The sequence below is a fragment of the Ptychodera flava genome, chromosome 6, assembly GCF_041260155.1.
Source record: "Ptychodera flava strain L36383 chromosome 6, AS_Pfla_20210202, whole genome shotgun sequence".
NCBI lineage: Eukaryota > Metazoa > Hemichordata > Enteropneusta > Ptychoderidae > Ptychodera > Ptychodera flava.
The window spans coordinates 40,540,535-40,559,715 of NC_091933.1; the positions used below are offsets into that span (position 1 = coordinate 40,540,535).

General features: G+C 36.5%; 1 protein-coding gene across 1 annotated transcript; it reads left to right on the top strand.

Annotated features, from left to right (window-relative positions):
* Positions 1-825: 825 nt before the first annotated feature.
* On the top strand, positions 826-9,351 carry LOC139135795 (echinoidin-like). Its single transcript, XM_070703497.1, has 5 exons — positions 826-918; positions 2,122-2,181; positions 4,095-4,500; positions 4,829-4,908; positions 9,143-9,351. Exons 1-5 carry the CDS (start codon positions 861-863, stop codon positions 9,166-9,168), a joined length of 630 nt encoding a protein of 209 aa, XP_070559598.1. The 5' UTR covers positions 826-860; the 3' UTR covers positions 9,169-9,351.
* Positions 9,352-19,181: the final 9,830 nt, after the last annotated feature.

Sequence of the window (19,181 nt, forward strand, 5' to 3'; positions counted from 1 at the left end):
TGTATTTATCTCTAAGTTCATTCCTATGTTGTTTTCATGTTATTTGAGCGTTCTTGTTGGTTGAAGAATGAAAAAAATGAGAGAAAAAAATCGCGTCACCGCATCATTTTTGCGATATGTCTAGGATGAGAAACAAACTTTTTACTTTTCTGAATCTTAATCTTATTTTTCATAATTGCAAAGGGCAGTTGAAAACTAGGGCACACGTTGCCAAAAGTTAATTTCCCTTTCAAAATATGGAAGACATTTACTTCACATCTGGTTTCCATTTCGGTAAATAGAGAGTTTTAGAATTGACAACTACATTAAACAGCCGAAACATACACTGCGACAGGCAATTTTGTTTGCGTACATTAAGTTACATTTTACGAGTAAGTATTCTTTTCATTCATAAGCGTCGTAAAGTTTTCAACAAACATAGTGCTCCAAAATGATTCGCATACGTGTAAAATGCACTATTATATTAGTCGTATGGGTTTTGAGCAAGCTATCACCATTAGCCATATGTCTCACACGGATCAGAACCGTCAATCAGGTTTTATTTAGGCGGGAAAACAATACATCACAGACTGTTCGGGCTTGAAGCATTGATTCGAACGGATGGCTATGTCATTTCATTTCAAAGATGACACGAGAATATGTCACCAAAGTTGTTGAATAAAAGCTTTCACTTCAAAGAACCGTCAAATGTACAATGTGTCAAAACAGTCAAGTAGTCCTTTCCGGTGGGGACCAACTCAGCGCAATTTTTTTCCAGAATACCTCTAAAACTGTTTCCTCTTAGGAAAATATGTTTATGGGTTGCAGCTCCCCCGGACAGAGCCACATCGATATAATCAGGCACATTTCCATCAAAAGATATGATTTCCCTTGGAAGACAACGAAGCAATCGCAGGTATTTTTGGAATCTCGAAGTACGTAAGTATTTGACACATTTATTCTCCCATTTAAAGAAAAGGAGTTCTCTGAAAAATTTCTGCCGAGAAATTTCAGTGCAATCGCGACATTGATGGCAATTTGTTGAGAAAAATCAAAGTCTGGGGCTGAAACTTCCCATCTATGTACACGAGACGAGACATTTTCACTGCAAGAATTGTTGTTACTTACATTTACAGCACACAGGAGCTGGTCTGATATGAAATGTTATGGTCTAAATGAGAGTCTCCGTCCCTTGCCTGACAGTCAATAACACTGAATTAGATCACAAACTTTGCTATTATAAGTTCATCAGTGAAAAAATGTTAAAAAGTACGTTAAATTGTCTTGGCTTTCGTAATAACTTATTTTATAGTACCATGCTACTCAAATATCACTGTCCTAGCATTCGAAACGAACATTATATACAAAGGTGTGCATGTTTAATATTTTATTACATATGTAATTAAGAATAGCGATTAACAGATCTCGACGGAATGTTGGCGTCAAATATTGTTGCAATATTATTCAAAACAGGAAAACCAATGTACAGAAATGCTTTCACATTTGATGACAATCCAGAAACAATGTGACACCGATATCTATATACTTTCTTTTTCACAATTCTTAACGTGCAAATCGATTGAAATCGATGCACCATTTTGTATCTTTGGCAATATAATCGGTACATTTTGTCCACCGAAAAGCATCCACAAATGCCACATTAAGGTGTACAGAAACGTTGAATTTTAAAATGTTTTCGCTAAAATCTAAAGAAGTCACGAATTTTAAAACTAATAGTTTAATTATTTTTCTGATTGACTTTCTATAAAACACGATTGGAACTAATTTGGGTGAATAGGATACTGTATTATCTTAATATAATCAGCAAATTTAAGCTCATATACTTTTCATTTTTCTTACAGTTCAATTTTTATGGGTAATTTATAATATTGCAACTTTCAGCAGTAGGACTTCTGACACTTTTGATATATTTGAACAACTTAAAGATCCCTTTTCCGCCAAATTACTTCCGATCGTTTCATAGTACAATCATTCTCGAAAAGATCAACTCACTGCTTGTCTAGGACAACTCTGGGGGAACTAATTTATAATCTCTATCAAATGTAGTTTTTTCGCAACATCATGTGACCAAATTTAACCTTACAATCGGTGTTGACTTCTTTGTATTTTTTTCTATTACAGTTAACGATGACCAAATCATTGATTATTTTCATCTGCCTGGTGGCTTATGCGTCATGTTATGTGAGTAAACACCCATTTCATACGTTAAATATCTGTATCATATTACCTAGCTGTCCAACCTTTTAAATTGTCCATATTAGTAGAGGAATGGAATTTCCCTGTCCGTTTATTTATTTATTTATCTGACTCTTTCTTACATCTCTGGATTAGTTTTGTATTTGCCACTTTTTATATTTTATATTGCTTTTTTATAGGTTGACACATTGTGTCAACCACATATGTATAGCAATGTTTGGTAAAAAAAAATATCAAAATTTGTGAAAAAAACTTAGTAAGAATTTTGTAACTAGAGTGATGAAGGCTAAGAAGGAAAAAGAGACACATCAATAAAGTACCTGAAGATAACTTTTATAACAATGTTCTTGGTTTCATCAAAGTTGTATTACTATTCATCTCATATAATATTTGTATACCACTGTAATAATGTGTCAGACAGCCAATCTGTCGGCATATCTTGAGAGTGCAGACGTCTTTATCCATTCTCTGCTTAGAATTACCATAAGCTTGCTATCGAAGTTCTCGAAAATCCAAAGCGAATCAGATTTGGTTGTGACACAGTATTGTAACAAGAGCATTATAGGTACCAGGAATATTTTCAACAGTAAAACAAATCTGCCAACACATTAAATGAATGGACGATTGGTTTATATATAGTATACGTAATCCAGTAAATTTGTAAAATTGTATAGGTCTGGAAGATTCTTAGCTTCGATTCCGCCATCTTGTTTCATCAATGTGTGCTTGGTGGGAAGGTTTTGCTGAGTGCGATTTCTTATGTAAATAAATGTAGAAAAATTGGCCAGTTATCCAATTTAACGTTGAATGTGATATTTATTTTCAAAACTTGCTTAATGGAAACGTAACACTGCAGGAGCTTGGCGGTGAGTGTCTTTTTACATTTATCATCCTACCTGCCGGTTTGTCACATTGTCTGTTTAGGTAGAATGCACGGTTATACACCTCCTAGACTGATGATCAGACTCAATTTACCGGTCTCCGCTTTTGTAAGTTCATTTTGACGCTGTTGGAGTACATAAAGCTTTCATTTTCTTATTTTTTCGAGAAAAAAATATTTTCCCTATAGGATTAAAATAGGGATGGCGGCCATTTCGAATTTCAAGTATCTGTAAACGTTAGGTAGCCCCGATTTTGTTATTGATTTGGAAAGGGGATGGTTGAAAGACTCTCTGGCGAGGGTTTGCGCTCAAGTTCAGGTCTCTCAGTTTCGCTACCTTACTGCACTCTTGTATAAATGTGTCTTGTTGATAATCTCTGACTAATCTATGACTAAGACGACATCCTTTGCAATGACGGTAATAATGAAGACAACTACGATGACGGTGAAGACAATGACAATGACAGTGACAATGAGAATGAGACGATTGAATTCCGTACGTTGTAGTGAACTCTCTTGCATCGAAATACTTCGAGAAGTAATACCTAGCAAACTGTTTATTCGTTTATGAAATTTTGAAATATGATGTTCTGTAGTTTTTCCACTCTCACTTTCAAAGGATATAACTGAAGCCCGCTAGCCCTTATAGGTAAATTTTGACTTTGTATTTCGCAGTATTGCTTTAATCAATAATACTATATTGAGTAAATAAGACCTAAAATGTTTACAACTTATGGCATCATGAATCCTTGAGATGCAGTGCAATGACAGTCCCCAAGATCATTACTAATTATACAATGGAGAGAGTAATTGTGAAAATGTGCTTCTGTCAAACTAAACTCAGACAAATGCGTTGTCAACTCAAAGAGGTGAGGAATCATAGTGATGGAGGTCTAGTGTATGAACATTTTGTAGTGGCATACTAGACATGGCGTCCTCGACAGAGCGTTTTAGAAAAGCAGGGAAGTGTCCTGTACATTCAGATACAGAGTACGCCATATTTCCAATATTTTCGCAGGCAAATTCACAGTAGACGAAGACGGCACAGGTTGTATGTGCACATCGTACGAAGTATACTGCCAGCAACCGAAGAATGACCGTCCTTACCAACGAAATGCAGCTGCGTTCTGCGCAACCCGATCAGTACAGCACTATGGTCCAACAGGTCGTCTTGCTGTTTTAAGAACAAGCAGCATTGACCAACGGGTCCGAGAATTCATCATGGAAAGCAACTTGGATGAAAGGGGTTGCATTACAAGGTTTGGATTTTGGATCGGTCTAAGCGATCAAGCTGAAGAAGGTGAATACACTTGGAGTGATGGCGAAGGTTTCTGTGGAACCGATTACCGTAACTGGGCGGCAGGAGAGCCTAACAATAACGATAGAAGGAGCAAAACAACGGGACAAGACTGTGTCCAACTATGGTAGGGAAATATTAAGTAATTACTTCTCTGCAGTTTTTCTCTGTAAAAGCAAAATGAGCGAAAATGAGCCAAAGTGAAATAGAATAACTGACTCTGAAACAATTTCATCAAACGCAAAAAGTTCAAGTCAATGCTACAAAAGCCGGACCAAATAGCTAATCATTGAAATTATCAGCTCCTCAGACATTGTGAGAGTTGTCATTGCTGTGAAAGGTAAAAAACAATAATCTGCTTTTTGTCAATTGTAAAATAAACTTCAAAAGAGTATCGGTTTTACGTGTCTTAGCGTCTAAAACATTATTGTACGAATCCCATGCAATTCTTGCAGGTTCAGATTTGGACACAATGGGCTATGGGACGATGAATACTGTGATTTCCGTCAAAAAGGATTCATCTGTCAAATCCCAGGTATGTCTTTTATTTTATTTACTCTTTTCAAGCCATGGTCTTCACATCGATATCTTTAAGGTTTGTTCTCTCAGTTGAACGGAAGCCTTGCAAATAGTCTCTTTGCCCTAGGTCACAGTGTATTTGTCACTCTCTTTAAGAACGCAGTGTGTGTGACTTGATGTACGAATCTCTGCTGATGTGCAGCATGCTAATAAGGTTATCTCTGATTGTCACTATTCACAGCGACTTAGGGAGTCTATTTGTATTGTTTTAATTATATTGATAAGATTAAGCTACTCAATTGGATAACAGCTTCTTCAATGCTGCACATTACCCCACAAGTCTACACATACATACATACATACATACATACATACATACATGACGACTATGATGTCTATAAATCTCATGTTAAAACTTACCTTTTCTAACAATGTTTTTACTAGTATTTTAATTTGCAACTTTTTTACTTTGGCTTGGTATGTTCTGCGCCTTGAGATGTTGTTTTTACATGGAAGGCGTTTTTTTAAAGAAATAAATATTATTATTATTATTATTATTATTATTATTATTATTATACATACATACACATACATACATACATACATACATACATACATACATACATACATACATACATACATACATAATACATACATACATACATACATACATACATACATACATACATACATACATACATACATACATACATACATACATACATACATACATACATACATACATACATACATACATACATACATAGAAGCTTACAGGCGAACAGGCCCTTAAACTTTGTATGAAGTTCATCCTTGACTCCATACATAGGTAAATGTGTGCTGGTCGAACTAAGTTCTATGCTGTACTAAATAGGAGAAAGGGGTCGATTGCTGATAAAATTTGGTCGAATTAGACCTCAAAACAGGTCAAATAATCAGTATCGTTAGAGTTAAATTAGTAGTTTGCCATGTCCAAGGAACAAATAGAAAACCTCAGTGGTGCTATCAACTGTCCGGTATGGGTAATGGTATGGGTAAGAAAAAATCGTAGAGCGACGCTAACCTGACGTACCGTCTCGTCGCAGTCGTCGGCCCTCTCACTCGTATGCCGATATCGTTACCGATGTGCGGTTAAAGGGACAAAGTCAGCCATTCTTCATGAATTTTGTTTGATACGAGATACTACTTATTGTTTGACATATTGAAAGATAATGAATGGGTGACCATGCATATATATTCGACTCCGATTTTAGACACGCTACATGAAACGATCGCGAAAATGAATTAATGGTCATGACCTCATGCGATGAGGTCTTTCGCGATGGTTTCATTTAATTTGTCTAAAACTGGGATCAAATATATGCATGGTCACCCATTTATTTAGCATCTTTCAACGTGTCAAACAATATAAGTAGAATCTTGCATCAAACAAAATTCTTGAAAAATGGCCGACTTTGTCCCTTCAGCATAAGTTGTTATATTCGCTACTTTTTACCTAAATTTATTTAAATTAAACAAATCCTAACAAAGCTAGGTCCTGCTCCTCGGCAATTTCGTCAGGCTACAGCTCTGAATATACTTAAAATGGTGCTGACAATAGATTTTGTCCCTACTTAGAATCCTATCGGCTGTATCTTTTTTTTGCATTTTCTCCAATAATTTGAAACAAAAGAACTAATTGCAGAAAAATGCTTACCGAAGTGTGACCATGCACTGAACGTTCATATAAGCTTATTTGTGACGAACGTACAACTTGATAATTTTCAACTTGCAAGACACCCACACGCACAGCACTTGCAAATATACGCATAAGCGCCTGAATTTGCATGTAATACATAACATCTATCCCAAGACTGAATAAATAACACAGCTAACGGGACTTAAATTCCTAAAAAGTTTATTCAAACCACAGTCTCTGCCAACCTAGAACAGGTGACATTTTCAATCACAGTGTTCATAACATCATAAAAGTTGTTACACCGATTCATTTTAGTTGCAGAAACAAACTGTTCCTACAACCGTAACCAAAGCTTTCCTATAATCTGTGAAAACTTAGTACTAGTAATATGACATTATTCTTTCTTATATCTGTAATATTCAATTCATCCTTTTTTTTTCTGAAACCAAACTGACAGAGAGAAATGAGTAAAATAATGTCAAGATTGTCATGCAACGTGTATTTGAAATTGATGTGATAGCTAGAGGCATATTGTATGACGGATGTTGACCTTCATCTGGTATTAATGGAAACCCTGCCGACAATAGCAGCGTGGTATTATTTTTTCATGAATTTTGTTTGTTATAGAAAGTAGTTTGTGTTGTTTGACTTCTTGAAACATGTTGAAATACTGGTCTACTGCGCATAACCTCAACTCGGCTTGCAGCCAGACAAGATTTAACATAAAGAGAAACATTTCATGGTCTGTAAAATTGTCAAGTTCCGTACACGAATGAAGCCCTGAACGTACATTGTTACATAAAGTTTGGACGTCATGCAAGCATTTGTAATGAAATGTTAATTGGCTGTGCCTTTCATATAGATATACGGGAAAGCAAGTGGGATTTTAAAAAAATCCGTTTTGTCTATAGATCCAAAAAGAAATCATTCGCTAAGCCTTGCATTATAGCAAATGGTAATTTTTTGACACTGCTGCAGTTATATATCGTCGTCGTTTTTCACACAAGTATTCCATATTTTGTTTTCTTAATATCAAAAACAGAGACTTTTGATCGAAAAAAGTGACTTTTGTCACTTTAACATCTGAACAGTATATGTGAGTTTAGTGCAAATAGTATGTGATTGTTAGGTACGTGAGCGATAAGCTTGTCACGTTGTGAATTGTTTTATCTACTACGAATATTGAATACAACTCATGCCGACAACACGAAGACACACACACACACACACACACACACACACACACACACACACTATATATATATATATATATATATATATATATATATATATATATATATATATATATATATAATATATATATATATATATATATAGTGTACAAGTACAAAGTACAAAGTACAAAGTAATAGTATTTGTTACTTAAGTTTCCTGCATCCTGCAATCTTCAGACAGAAGTGAAAGGATTCTTAGCAACACTCTCATTTATATGTTTTGGATGTACCATTCTATTTGTAGACGGTGATAAAATTTGATAAACAATATTTTTTCGTGGAGACATTTTGAAATCAACTCGGAGCGTTTGTTTAACAGCGTAGATTTGTCATCATTGATAAGGTGCAGCTTTTCTGATATACAAAGATTGCTTCGCTTGCTTTTTCTGCACTATTTCTGTATTTGTTGCTACGGAACTTGCATGTGGTTAGCGAAGCGCGTCTCGAAGGTGTTATCAGTGAGGCCGATATAAACCTTCTCGGTGTTGCCTCCGTTGATACTTTGGCCTTGTAAACCACGACCTTGACTTGACAGTTAAGGTGTGGGTAGACTTTTCCCAGCAATTACAATCAGTTGTTTGATCCTTACGCTGATCTTCGGCGATTACCCTCATATTCCTCACACAGCTATAACTCACTGTAGTTGTGTTCCTAATGAAGATCTTGTGCAGTTTAGATCCCTTTGGAAAGTGTTTGTAAACAAGTTGAAGAAATTCCTTGCCGATATTACTTTCCACGTTCTTGCTGAAAGGGGGTTGAACCACGTGATGTTACGTTTCCTGATATTGTGTCTCCTCGCTGATTGGTTGGTCTTGACATATTCAGTTTGTTCGGTGATCCACTTGTCTTCTTCAGCACCGTCTAGTGACCTTTGTATTTATCGAAGATGCCCTTATCACTGGATATTGTTGAGATGCATTTGCTTATTGCGTCAGGTATGTGTTGAATTATAGCTGGCGGGTGACTAGACTGCTTGTGGACATTCATTGTTTGGTCGTTTGGTTTATGATACGGATAGAATGACGGCAAGAATGGTACGTCTCAAACATATAAATGAGAGTGTACAGCTAAGAATCCTTTCACATCTGTCTGAAGATTGCAAGATGCATAAAGCGTAAGTAACAGATATTATTACTTTGTACTTGAAGTCTTTGTGTTATTATTTATAACGCTCTGCTTTCCGCATCGAGCACTGTAATTTCCCACGAGGACATTTGTAGACTTCGAGGATCACTTACCAGAACCATTAGCAGAATATATCGTTTTAAAGTATGCAGTATGTTAATTCAAGAGATGTACACTTCTGATAACGTCTTAATTTTGTTCCTTTACGATAGATCCAAAGTGTCATTCAAAGGTTTAAAGGAAGTGCCCGGATGACAACGGTTTCACATGGTCTTACATAAATATGTACATGTTAACATTAGTACCTATCTAATGGAAGCTGAACACAGAATATTACCTTTGGTTTGAAGTTTCAAATTTTCTTCTGAGTTGTACCCTTCTTATGGCAGCGCATTTTGTTCAATAAAGATGCTTGAACCCATGTTTTGCGAGATATTTTGAATTTTTAAAGGAAATACATTTTTGTCTAACAAAAGAGAAAAGATAATATAACAATTATATATATATATATATATATATATATATATATATATATATATACACACACATAAATTTCAAGTACTAGCACAAGTACAAAGCAATGCTATCTCTTATGTAAGTTTCATGCATCATGCGATCCTCAGACAGACAGATCTAAATTTCCGATAGGTCTTCACTCTCATTTATATGGGTGGGACGTACCATTTGGTCCCCATTAATTATGGGAAGATGCTCGATCGTTTTGTAGCTGAACGTCTTCTAAAAGAAATACATTAAAGGTCACCTACCTGTTGATGCCTTTCATTCAATTCTTGACCTAAGTGGTTTTATGTCGGAAAAAGGTCAAACATACGCTTGTAAATAAGCTTGATATGGAAAGGAAGTTTACGCAAAGGAGAAAATTCGGCCGTTTTGAGACTGTTTACTCCCTCAAGTGAGCCTTATTCTTTTTTCTTTTTTTTTTCAGTGGATCCTTATTTTTTGTCGGGGGGTACCCAAAAACGCCCTCACACGGCCGAGTTAACGCATCTGCTTTCTTTAGAGGGACAACAGTTTCTGACACTAACTCCTCGCCTCACTTTACACATCCGTAGGAGAATGAAGGGGCTTTTTCCGAAAACTAGAACTCAGGTACAACTTACCCTTCCCACTATGGATAACCAAAGGACTCCCAATGACAGTGAAATTACTAATCTGAACAAAGTTTCCACCGACATTAAATATGATTTTTTGAGCTAAAACCTTTCAAATCTGAAGCTCAAGTTAGTCGTGTTAGGCAAGAGTAACACAAGATTTACTCAAGAGTTACGCTGGAGTAAAGGAGTTATCGGCATTCAAGAGTAACAACTCAAACTTAGGCACTATTTTGTTTACGGTCTATCTTGCTGGGTAACCAAAGCACTCCGCATGACAGTGAACTCACTCAATTATACAAAAGATCCACTCATACTACAAAAAGTTCAGTCAGGTCACAAAAGAAGGAACAAAACAGAAATTTCTTCACTTTGGGTTGACATTGAATCACTCAGGTCATTAACCCTATAGGTACGCTGGAGTAAAGGAGTTATCGGCATTCAATTCTTCGCCCTTATCGTGCCCAATAATTAGGGGAAGATGCCCGATTGTTTTGCAGCTGAATGTCTTCTAAAATTAAATCAACACTCTAAATGGTACCATTTTACAAGTGGTATAGCCACAAACTGAGGACATCAAATCGCCGAACACAAAACACAGGCGCCTTGTAATTATGGCACTGTTTATTAAGTACGGCGGTTTGAAGTCATCAGTTTGTGGCTATACCACTTGTAAAATGCTGCCCTCTAAATTTTTGACAGCATTAAGGAATACCTAACTGTGGACTCTTTTCATCCAAATATTGACCCATAATAGGTCAAATATAACCTTCAATATAACCTTGACATGAAACGAAAATTTACTTATTTGAATTTCGGTGGAAAAAAGGGCAAAATCCGGCAGAGCCTTATTTTTTGCCTGTGGTACCCCAAAACGCCCTCACACGGCCGAGTTCACGCTTCTTCTTCCTCGAGAGCGAGCGACTCCTCACCTCAATCTACACATCCATAGTATAACGAAGTGGATTTTTATCACGTTTCTTTCACGTATTAATCTTAAGTTAAACGAGAATTTCTGCATGTCGGAAAACTAAAACTCAGGTACAACTTACCCTGCCCACTATGGATAAGCAAAGTACTTCGCAGTACAGTGAAATAACTAATCTCCACAAAGTTTCCACCGACATGAAATATTTTTATATGATTTTTTGAGCTAAAACCGATTTCTCACCAACCTTTCAAATCTGAAGCTCAATTTAGTCCAGTAAAGCACGAGTAATGTTTAAGTTAAAGACAATTCAAAATCAGGCATTACGGTTTATCTTGGTTGGCACCCAAAGCACTCCACATGACAGTGAACTCACTCATCTATACAAAAGATCCACCTATACTGCAAAACGTTCAGACAGGCCACAAAAACAAGCAACAAAACAGACAATTTTGTGCACTTTGGACTGACATTGAGTCACTCAGAGTCATTAAAGTTTCGTAGCTAAATATCTTCTGAAAGGAATGCAACACTCTAAGCTCTTGACTGCCTTAAAGCTTACCTACCTGTGAAGGCCTTTCATCCAAATATTGACCAAGTAAGTGGATTTATGACGGTAAAAATGTCAAATATCTGCTAGAATATAAGCTTGCCATACTTAGAAAGTGGACTTTTTAAATTTTCGACAGAAAAAAGAGGAAAAGTCGGCCATTTGGGAACTGTTTACCCGCTCCGGTGGAGACTTATATTTTGCCCAGGGTACCCAAAACGCCCTCACACGGCCGTGTACTCGCCTCTCCTTTCTTGAGAGGCACAAGTTTCTGACACGAACTCCTCAGCTCACTTTACACATGCGTAGGACCATTAGGCGGCTTTTTATCACGTGTCAGCCGCATGTTAATCTCAGTTAAAAGAATTTCGGACACAACCTTCTTTCTGGACTACCTTTCTTGGGTAACCAACTCACTCCGCCTGACAGTCAACTCTCTCATCTATACAAAGGATCCAACCATACTGGAAAAAGTTCAGACTGGACACAGAAGGAAGCAATGAATGAGGCAGACAATGTTCTACACTTGGGATTGACATGTAGGGTCACTCGCTTCCATTGACCTTACATGTACACTGGAATAAAGCAGTTTATATTCTTCGCCCTTTCGCTCCCCATTAATGAGGGCAAGATGCCCAGTGGTTTTGTAGCTAAATATCTTCTAAAAGGAATGCAACACTCTACTCTTGACTGCCTTAAAGCTTTAATACCTAGCTTTGAAGGCCTTTCTTCCAAATATTGACCTAGTAAGTGGATTTATGTCGGGGAAAAGGTCAAATATCTGCCAGAATATAAGCTTGCCATGCTGAGAAAGTGGACTTTATAAATTTCGACAGAAAAAACGGGAAAATTCGGCCTTTTGGGGACTGTTTACCCGCTCTTTTGGAGCCTTATTTTTTGCCAAGGGTACCCAAAACGCCCTCACACGGCCGTGTACTCGCCTCCCCTTGCAATATTTGAATGTTGATGTGCATTACCTTCATTGCAATGGTCAACCTTTGACTTTCTCCCTTTTTAGCTCACAATTGGTATATGCATATATACAAAAGGGAGCTTTTATGGTAAGTCGGCTGCATTTGTATGTCTTATGTATGTATGTATGTATGTATATATGTACTAGTATGTATATGTATGTATGTATATATGTATGTATGTATGTATGTATGTATGTATGTATGTATGTATGTATGTATGTATGTATGTACGTATGTATGTATGTATGTATGTTAGTATGTGCTGATGTATGTCCATCCACATTCAAAACTCCAAACCGCAGCACCAACCATCTTAGTATTTGGTGTGCAGGTGCACACAAGGATGGAGATGTGGATTTGTTCAAATGAACTTGTCAGTGTCAAAAATATAAAAATGAGGTAAATCTTCTCTGAAAAAGCTTGTCACATTGCCTTTAAACTTGGTATGCATGATCCTTGGAATAGCCTGTGTCAGATTTGTTCAAATTGTGATGAAATTTTCATATTTGTATTTTGGGGGATTTTTTCCATTTTTGGTCACATGTCACTTTCTCTAAAAGTACTTCATGGATTACTTTCAAACTTAATACTCTTAATCCTTGGGTTGTCTTTTGTCGGATTCCTAAAAACTGTGGTGAAATGTTCATATTTCTATTATAGGGGCAATTTTTCCCATTTTTGGTCAAAAAATCATTTTCTCTGAATTAACTATTTTGATTGCTTTGACGCTTGGTATGCATGTTCCCAGGGGTAAACTTTGTGAAGTATATCCTCTCTGGCCTGCGTCATCAAACCAAATAATAAGCCAAGTGTCATTGATGCTATGTTTTATTTGACAAATGTGCTTGATATGAAAAAGTACTACTTCAAGAAGGGTATATGTCGTGAGATGAAGGGTGGAGATGGGTGCAAGTAGCTGATGTGCTGGAGCTGCATGAACGAGTTGTGCAGGCGAAACCGCACTGGGCTCTGGAAGGGGTGGCATGAAGGCTTGCCTGAAGTGGGTGGGTATTTGGAACTTGCTTTCTCTGTGTAGGGGGTGCGGGTATGACAGCGAAAAAGTGAAAGCTTGACAGAGGAAAACAAAGTGAGATATATGATGAGATAGAGAAAACGGGATATGATGGCTTGGAAGAACGAGTTGCTATTTTGGGTGAGTTATGAGACTTCCTAACCTCCGTTTTCTTATAAATTATATTGCCTATAAGTATACAAACCACTATGGCTGATAACTTAAGGATCTGCAGGTCTGGGGACAGCCAAGCCTTCCATCGCACTTGTCATGCAACGGAAAAGCTCTTGTGGAGCTGGATGGATGTTGCAAAAAGGCATCCTCTCGGAGGAGATCTCCATGCTTTCTTTAGACGGTGTACCATTAAATGGTATACAATTACTTGAGTTTTGTTCATGTGTAAATTGTTATATTGTAAATGGAAGATTATACCATGATAAGAGGGTTGGTAACTTTACATATATTGCAAGTACTGGAACCTGTGTTTTTTCTAAATTTGGTGACTTTGGAGTAAATAGCCGAATTGAATCGGAACATATGCCTTTAGAGTTTACGTTAACAGTTCAAGGCAGCAGAGATAACTTTTATCCAAATATACAAGCTCAGAATTCAAATTGTTTTCGGTTGAAATGGAATCCTGAGAAAAAGGAGCATTACCACCAAACTTTCAACTCAGAAGCTATTGATAATTTGCGTTTTACCTTTCATGAGAATATTGCCCATAGTCAGCTTGAAGATGCAGCAAACTGTCCTTTAAATATTGTTCACTCATGTTGTAGTGAAATGAAAATGGAGATAAAATACAATACAAGTAATAGACAGAATCCATGGTTTGATAATGATTGTCTTATGACAAACAGAGAAGTTTATAGATCATATAATCATTTCAGAAATTTTCGTAATCAAAAGAACTTAGATTACTACATTCACATTAAAAATATAAAAATTTAATAAGGAGAAAAAAGTTGTGAATCAGAAACAATAACTCGAAGAGCTTGAACAGTTAGCGACCAAACCAAATTCAAAGTTATTCTTCACAAAGGCTATTTCAATGATTTGGTGGAAGCAGAGGACATGGAAGATTTTTATTCAGAATTTTGTTGATAAATTGGACTGGGAAGATTTGGATAGTTCTGATATTGACTGTTCAACTCTGAATTGTCCCATTTCCATGGTAGAAATAAAAAATAGTATTCATAGATTAAAATTAATAATAAGGCTCATGGAGAAGATGGGATTCCAGCAGAATTTTGGAAATATGCACTCACGGAAATTTATGACTTGTTACATACGGTATTTTATTTATTGAAATATTTCATAGTGGTAGTTTTCCTGAACAATGGGCATCAGGTTTGATAAATCCAGTGTACAAGGAGAGAAATAGAGACCTTCCGGGTAACTATCGTAGTATCATGCTACTTAATGTTATAAGTAAAATTTACACAAATATTATATCTGACAGGCTTGGTAAGTGGTTTGATGAGCACAATTTGATAGTTGAAGCACAATGTGGATTCAGGAAAAAAGAGAAGCACTCTTGATCATGTTTTTATTTTGCGCACCCTTATTGAAAAATATGTATTCCATTTAAAGATTCACTTGTATTGCGATTTTATAGACTTTAAAAAAGCATTTGACAGGATTCACCATTATTCATTAAATTATATAAAATTGCTAAAACTGGTACAAGGTTGAAATTTTTATCTTCTCTGTTTCATACGTATTCACCCAAGGCATCACAGATTATTTTGACATTACTATTGGCGTACAACAAGGATCTGTAATCTTTTGCTCTGTTTTTATATAAATGACCTTGAGGAGGCACTGAAACAAGGTACAGAAACAGTGGTGTATTCTAGTATGTTAAAACTATTGAATCTTTAATATGCAGATGATTTGGTTTTATTTAGTAGTACCCCATTGGTTTGCAACGTCTGCTCAATCGCTTAGCTGGATATTGTAAAGAAAGTGAATCTTGCCAAAACTAAAATTATTGTGTTCCGCAAAGCAGGGGGGTTGAAGAAAACCGAGAAATGGTTCCGGCAAGGCCAAAGAATTGAAGTTGTTCCAAAATATAATTACTTGGGTGTTATATTTTCTAGTTCTGGTACTTGGTATCAAGCACAAAAATATATTGCTGTTCAAGCTAGGAAAGCTCTATTCAGAAAAAAAAAAAAAAACATTTTACAAATACAATGGAGTTCAACCCGATTTAGCATTTCATGTTTTTGATTGTAAGATTCTTCCTGTTCTCCTATATGGCAGTGCTATGTATGAAACCCATGATTGTGTAGAAATTGAGAAAATACATCATAAATTCTGTGAGTTTATTTTGGGGGTTAATATGAATACTACAAATTCGGCTGTAAGGGAGGAGCTGGGAAGATCCTATCAGAGTTCATATAGACATGCAAATTTTACATTTCTGGTTTAAGTGTACACAGGTTGACTGCCCTGAAATAGTGAAAGATTGTTATGAATAATATCAATATGATAGAGCACAGAAAGTTTTTAACTGCTGGGCATTATGTGTCAAAAACTTGCTTTGTAACTTTAGATTTGGTGAGGTTTGGTTGAACCAACATGTGATTAATAATGGTGTCTTTCTTCAACAATCTAAACATATTGCGATGCAAGAATGGCACTCTGAGATATGTCAAAGTCCAAAGTTATGTACTTACTCTAAATTTAAACTTCACTTGACATGTGAAAAGTATCTTAAATGTATCCCAAATATTATATACCGAAATGCATTATCGCGTCTAAGATTATCATCATTGAGAAGGGTAGAGAACTTGGCAAACTACTTGAACAGAGATTTTGTCCATTTGGTTGCAATTGTATCGAGGATGAATATCACTTTACTCTTGTATGTCCAAAATATGAGAATATTAGATCTAGATTTATTTGTCAATTTTATCAATTTGATTTATTTGTCAATTGCAAAAATAATAATAATAATATTTAATTCCTAAAAAAACGCACTCCACAAACGTCTCAGTGCGCTGTACACAACTGTTAAAAAGATACAAGAAGACAGCTAAAAACTTGAAAAACTACAATTACGAGTAAAATTTAGTAAAAAGGTGGGTCTTTAAAAAACGTTTAAAAGATGCAATATTTCTGGCGCAACGAATTTCCGAAGGCAGTGCATTCCATAGCAAAGGAGCACATACCGAAAAAGCTCTCTGACCGTAGGACTTATTAAAATAGCCGCGTGGAGAAGTCACACGCAATTTCTCAGAAGATCGTAGATCTCTTGCCGGTACATACAGGTCAATTAAATCAGTCAAATAAGAGGTGCATCACATCTGACAATCTTAAAAGTAGTTAGTAAAATCTTGAAAAATATTGGAGCTTTCACAGGTAGCCAGTGTAAATCAATTAAAACGGGAGTGATGTGGTCATATTTGCGTGTACCTGTGACTAGACGGGCTGCCGCATTCTGAACAGACTGCAGATGATTTGTTGGTCATTTGAAATGCCATAAAACAGACTGTTGCAATATTCAAGTCTGTAGGTAACGAATGCATGGATGAGTTTCTCTGTAGCGGGCTTGTCCAGTAGTTTACGAATTTTACCTATTTTTGACAAAGAGAAATATGCGTTCCTACATTGCTGACTGATATGGTCACACATAAAGCCATCCCTGTTGAGAATAACACCAAGATTCCGAACGAAAGAGAGTGATGTTAAGTTCACCAATCCTGAGGCTATTCAGTTCTGCTGCATCTTTTTTAAGCGTGACGAAAAATGAATAACTTCAGTCTTGTTATCATTCAGCAACAGCATGTTACTTCTCATCCATCCACAAATATCATCAACACGAGTTTAAACTCCGGCACTTACTTCGTCAGGTTTATTACAGATAATGTACATCTGTGTGTCATCAGCATACATCATGTAGTCAAGATTATGGCCTACTAAAATATCCTCTAGTGGTGCTGTGTAGAGCGTGAATAAAATTGGCCCGAGAACGGATCCCTGTGGAACGCCATACTTCACTTGCGAATGATGAGAAAATACAGTTCCAACCTTCACACGATGACTGCGAACAGCAAGAAATGATCGAAAACATGAAAGTACTGTACCAGTAAATCACCTATCTCTCCATCGACGGCCTGCCAGAGAAAAGACAACCCTGGCAGACGGAAACCTACACAACGGTCAATTGGAGAGAGAAGCGTTACGCCATACAGTTTCCGATCGAGTCTCTCGGTAATCTTGACCCGGTTTCTATCAGGGCACTAGAAAGCACCGTCGGAGAAGTTGCAAGGTTCATCTACTATGGTAAGCCGAGTCCACTCCCTCCCGATGTAAAAGCTACTCCATGGTGGAAACTACCACAGCCAATACTTCCTCCAGGTCCTCCAGGGGTAGGACAATCCTTACATTCTGATAAGAAGGGGGGCGATGAGAGGGAGGAGGAGAAGAAGAAAAAGAAGAAGAAGAAGGGCAACAAAAAGTCGAAAATAAACAGCAGCAGAAAAAGAGACGAAAAAACCAGTAAAACCTGCACTGTCTAGCCGTTAGCGAGACGGACTATGATTTTTTTTTTTTCATTCATTCATTCATTCATTCATTCATTCATTCATTCATTCATTCATTCATTCATTCATTCATACTTTATTCACTTTACACTAAATTGTTAGAAGACAAAATACAACAGAAAATATAATGACAAAGCGAATAGGAGGCTGGAAAATAGTGTAAAAACACTAGTCAAGTCCACCCCCTTCTCTAGTTGGAGAAAAATTACATTATAGTAGTTGGGCACTTATTATTAACAATCAATAAGAACTCAATTCAATCATGTTCTAAAAATACTTCATTTGCTTTTTAAATTAAATTCTAGAACTTATAACACGTATATTTTCAGGAAGATTGTTCCAAGCTTTACTCCAGCATATCTTAAAGGGATATAGTCGTCGGAACTGCGCCTGTGCGAGTTTCTTGTTTACAAACAATGTATTTCGTGAACGATATCAAGATGCACCTCATCATCATAGCTGCAACATTTAGATTATACGATGATAGATTATGACAGACATGTTTTAACTGTCATCAATCACCATTGTGCCTTGGATAAATTGTTGCTATGGGTCGTATGGGTCCCATACGACCTTTGAGCGCAGTTCCGACGACTATATCCCTTTAAGGAATGCTTGCCCGCATTTGTATTGTATTTTGGAATAAGAAGGTTACCCTTTCTTTCGATCTGGTACGATAAGAATGCTGCACTGAAGAGAAAAACTGTGAAGTTCCAGATGGTAACTTGCCATTTAAAGCATCATGTACAAACAAAGAGAGTTGCAAGTCACGTTGTTTATAGACATTCAAATATGCAATTTTCTAAACAGTGGTGAGGTATGTGCCAGACGGTCTGATCCGGCCAGTATACGTACAATCCTTTTTTGCGTAAGTAATATTGGTGTCAAAAAAGATGAATAAGTATTCCCCCAAGTTTCTATTGCATAAGAAATATGGGGGTGGATAAAACAGTTGTACAAAAGTACTAGGATACAGGGTGGAACAATATCTCTTAACTTATAAAGAATACCAGTCTTCGAACTTATCACTTTGTTAACTTTTCTAATTTGGTGTTTCCATTCTAATCTATTGTCTATTTCTACGCCAATGTACCTAGATGCTTGCACTTCATTTATTGTTACTCC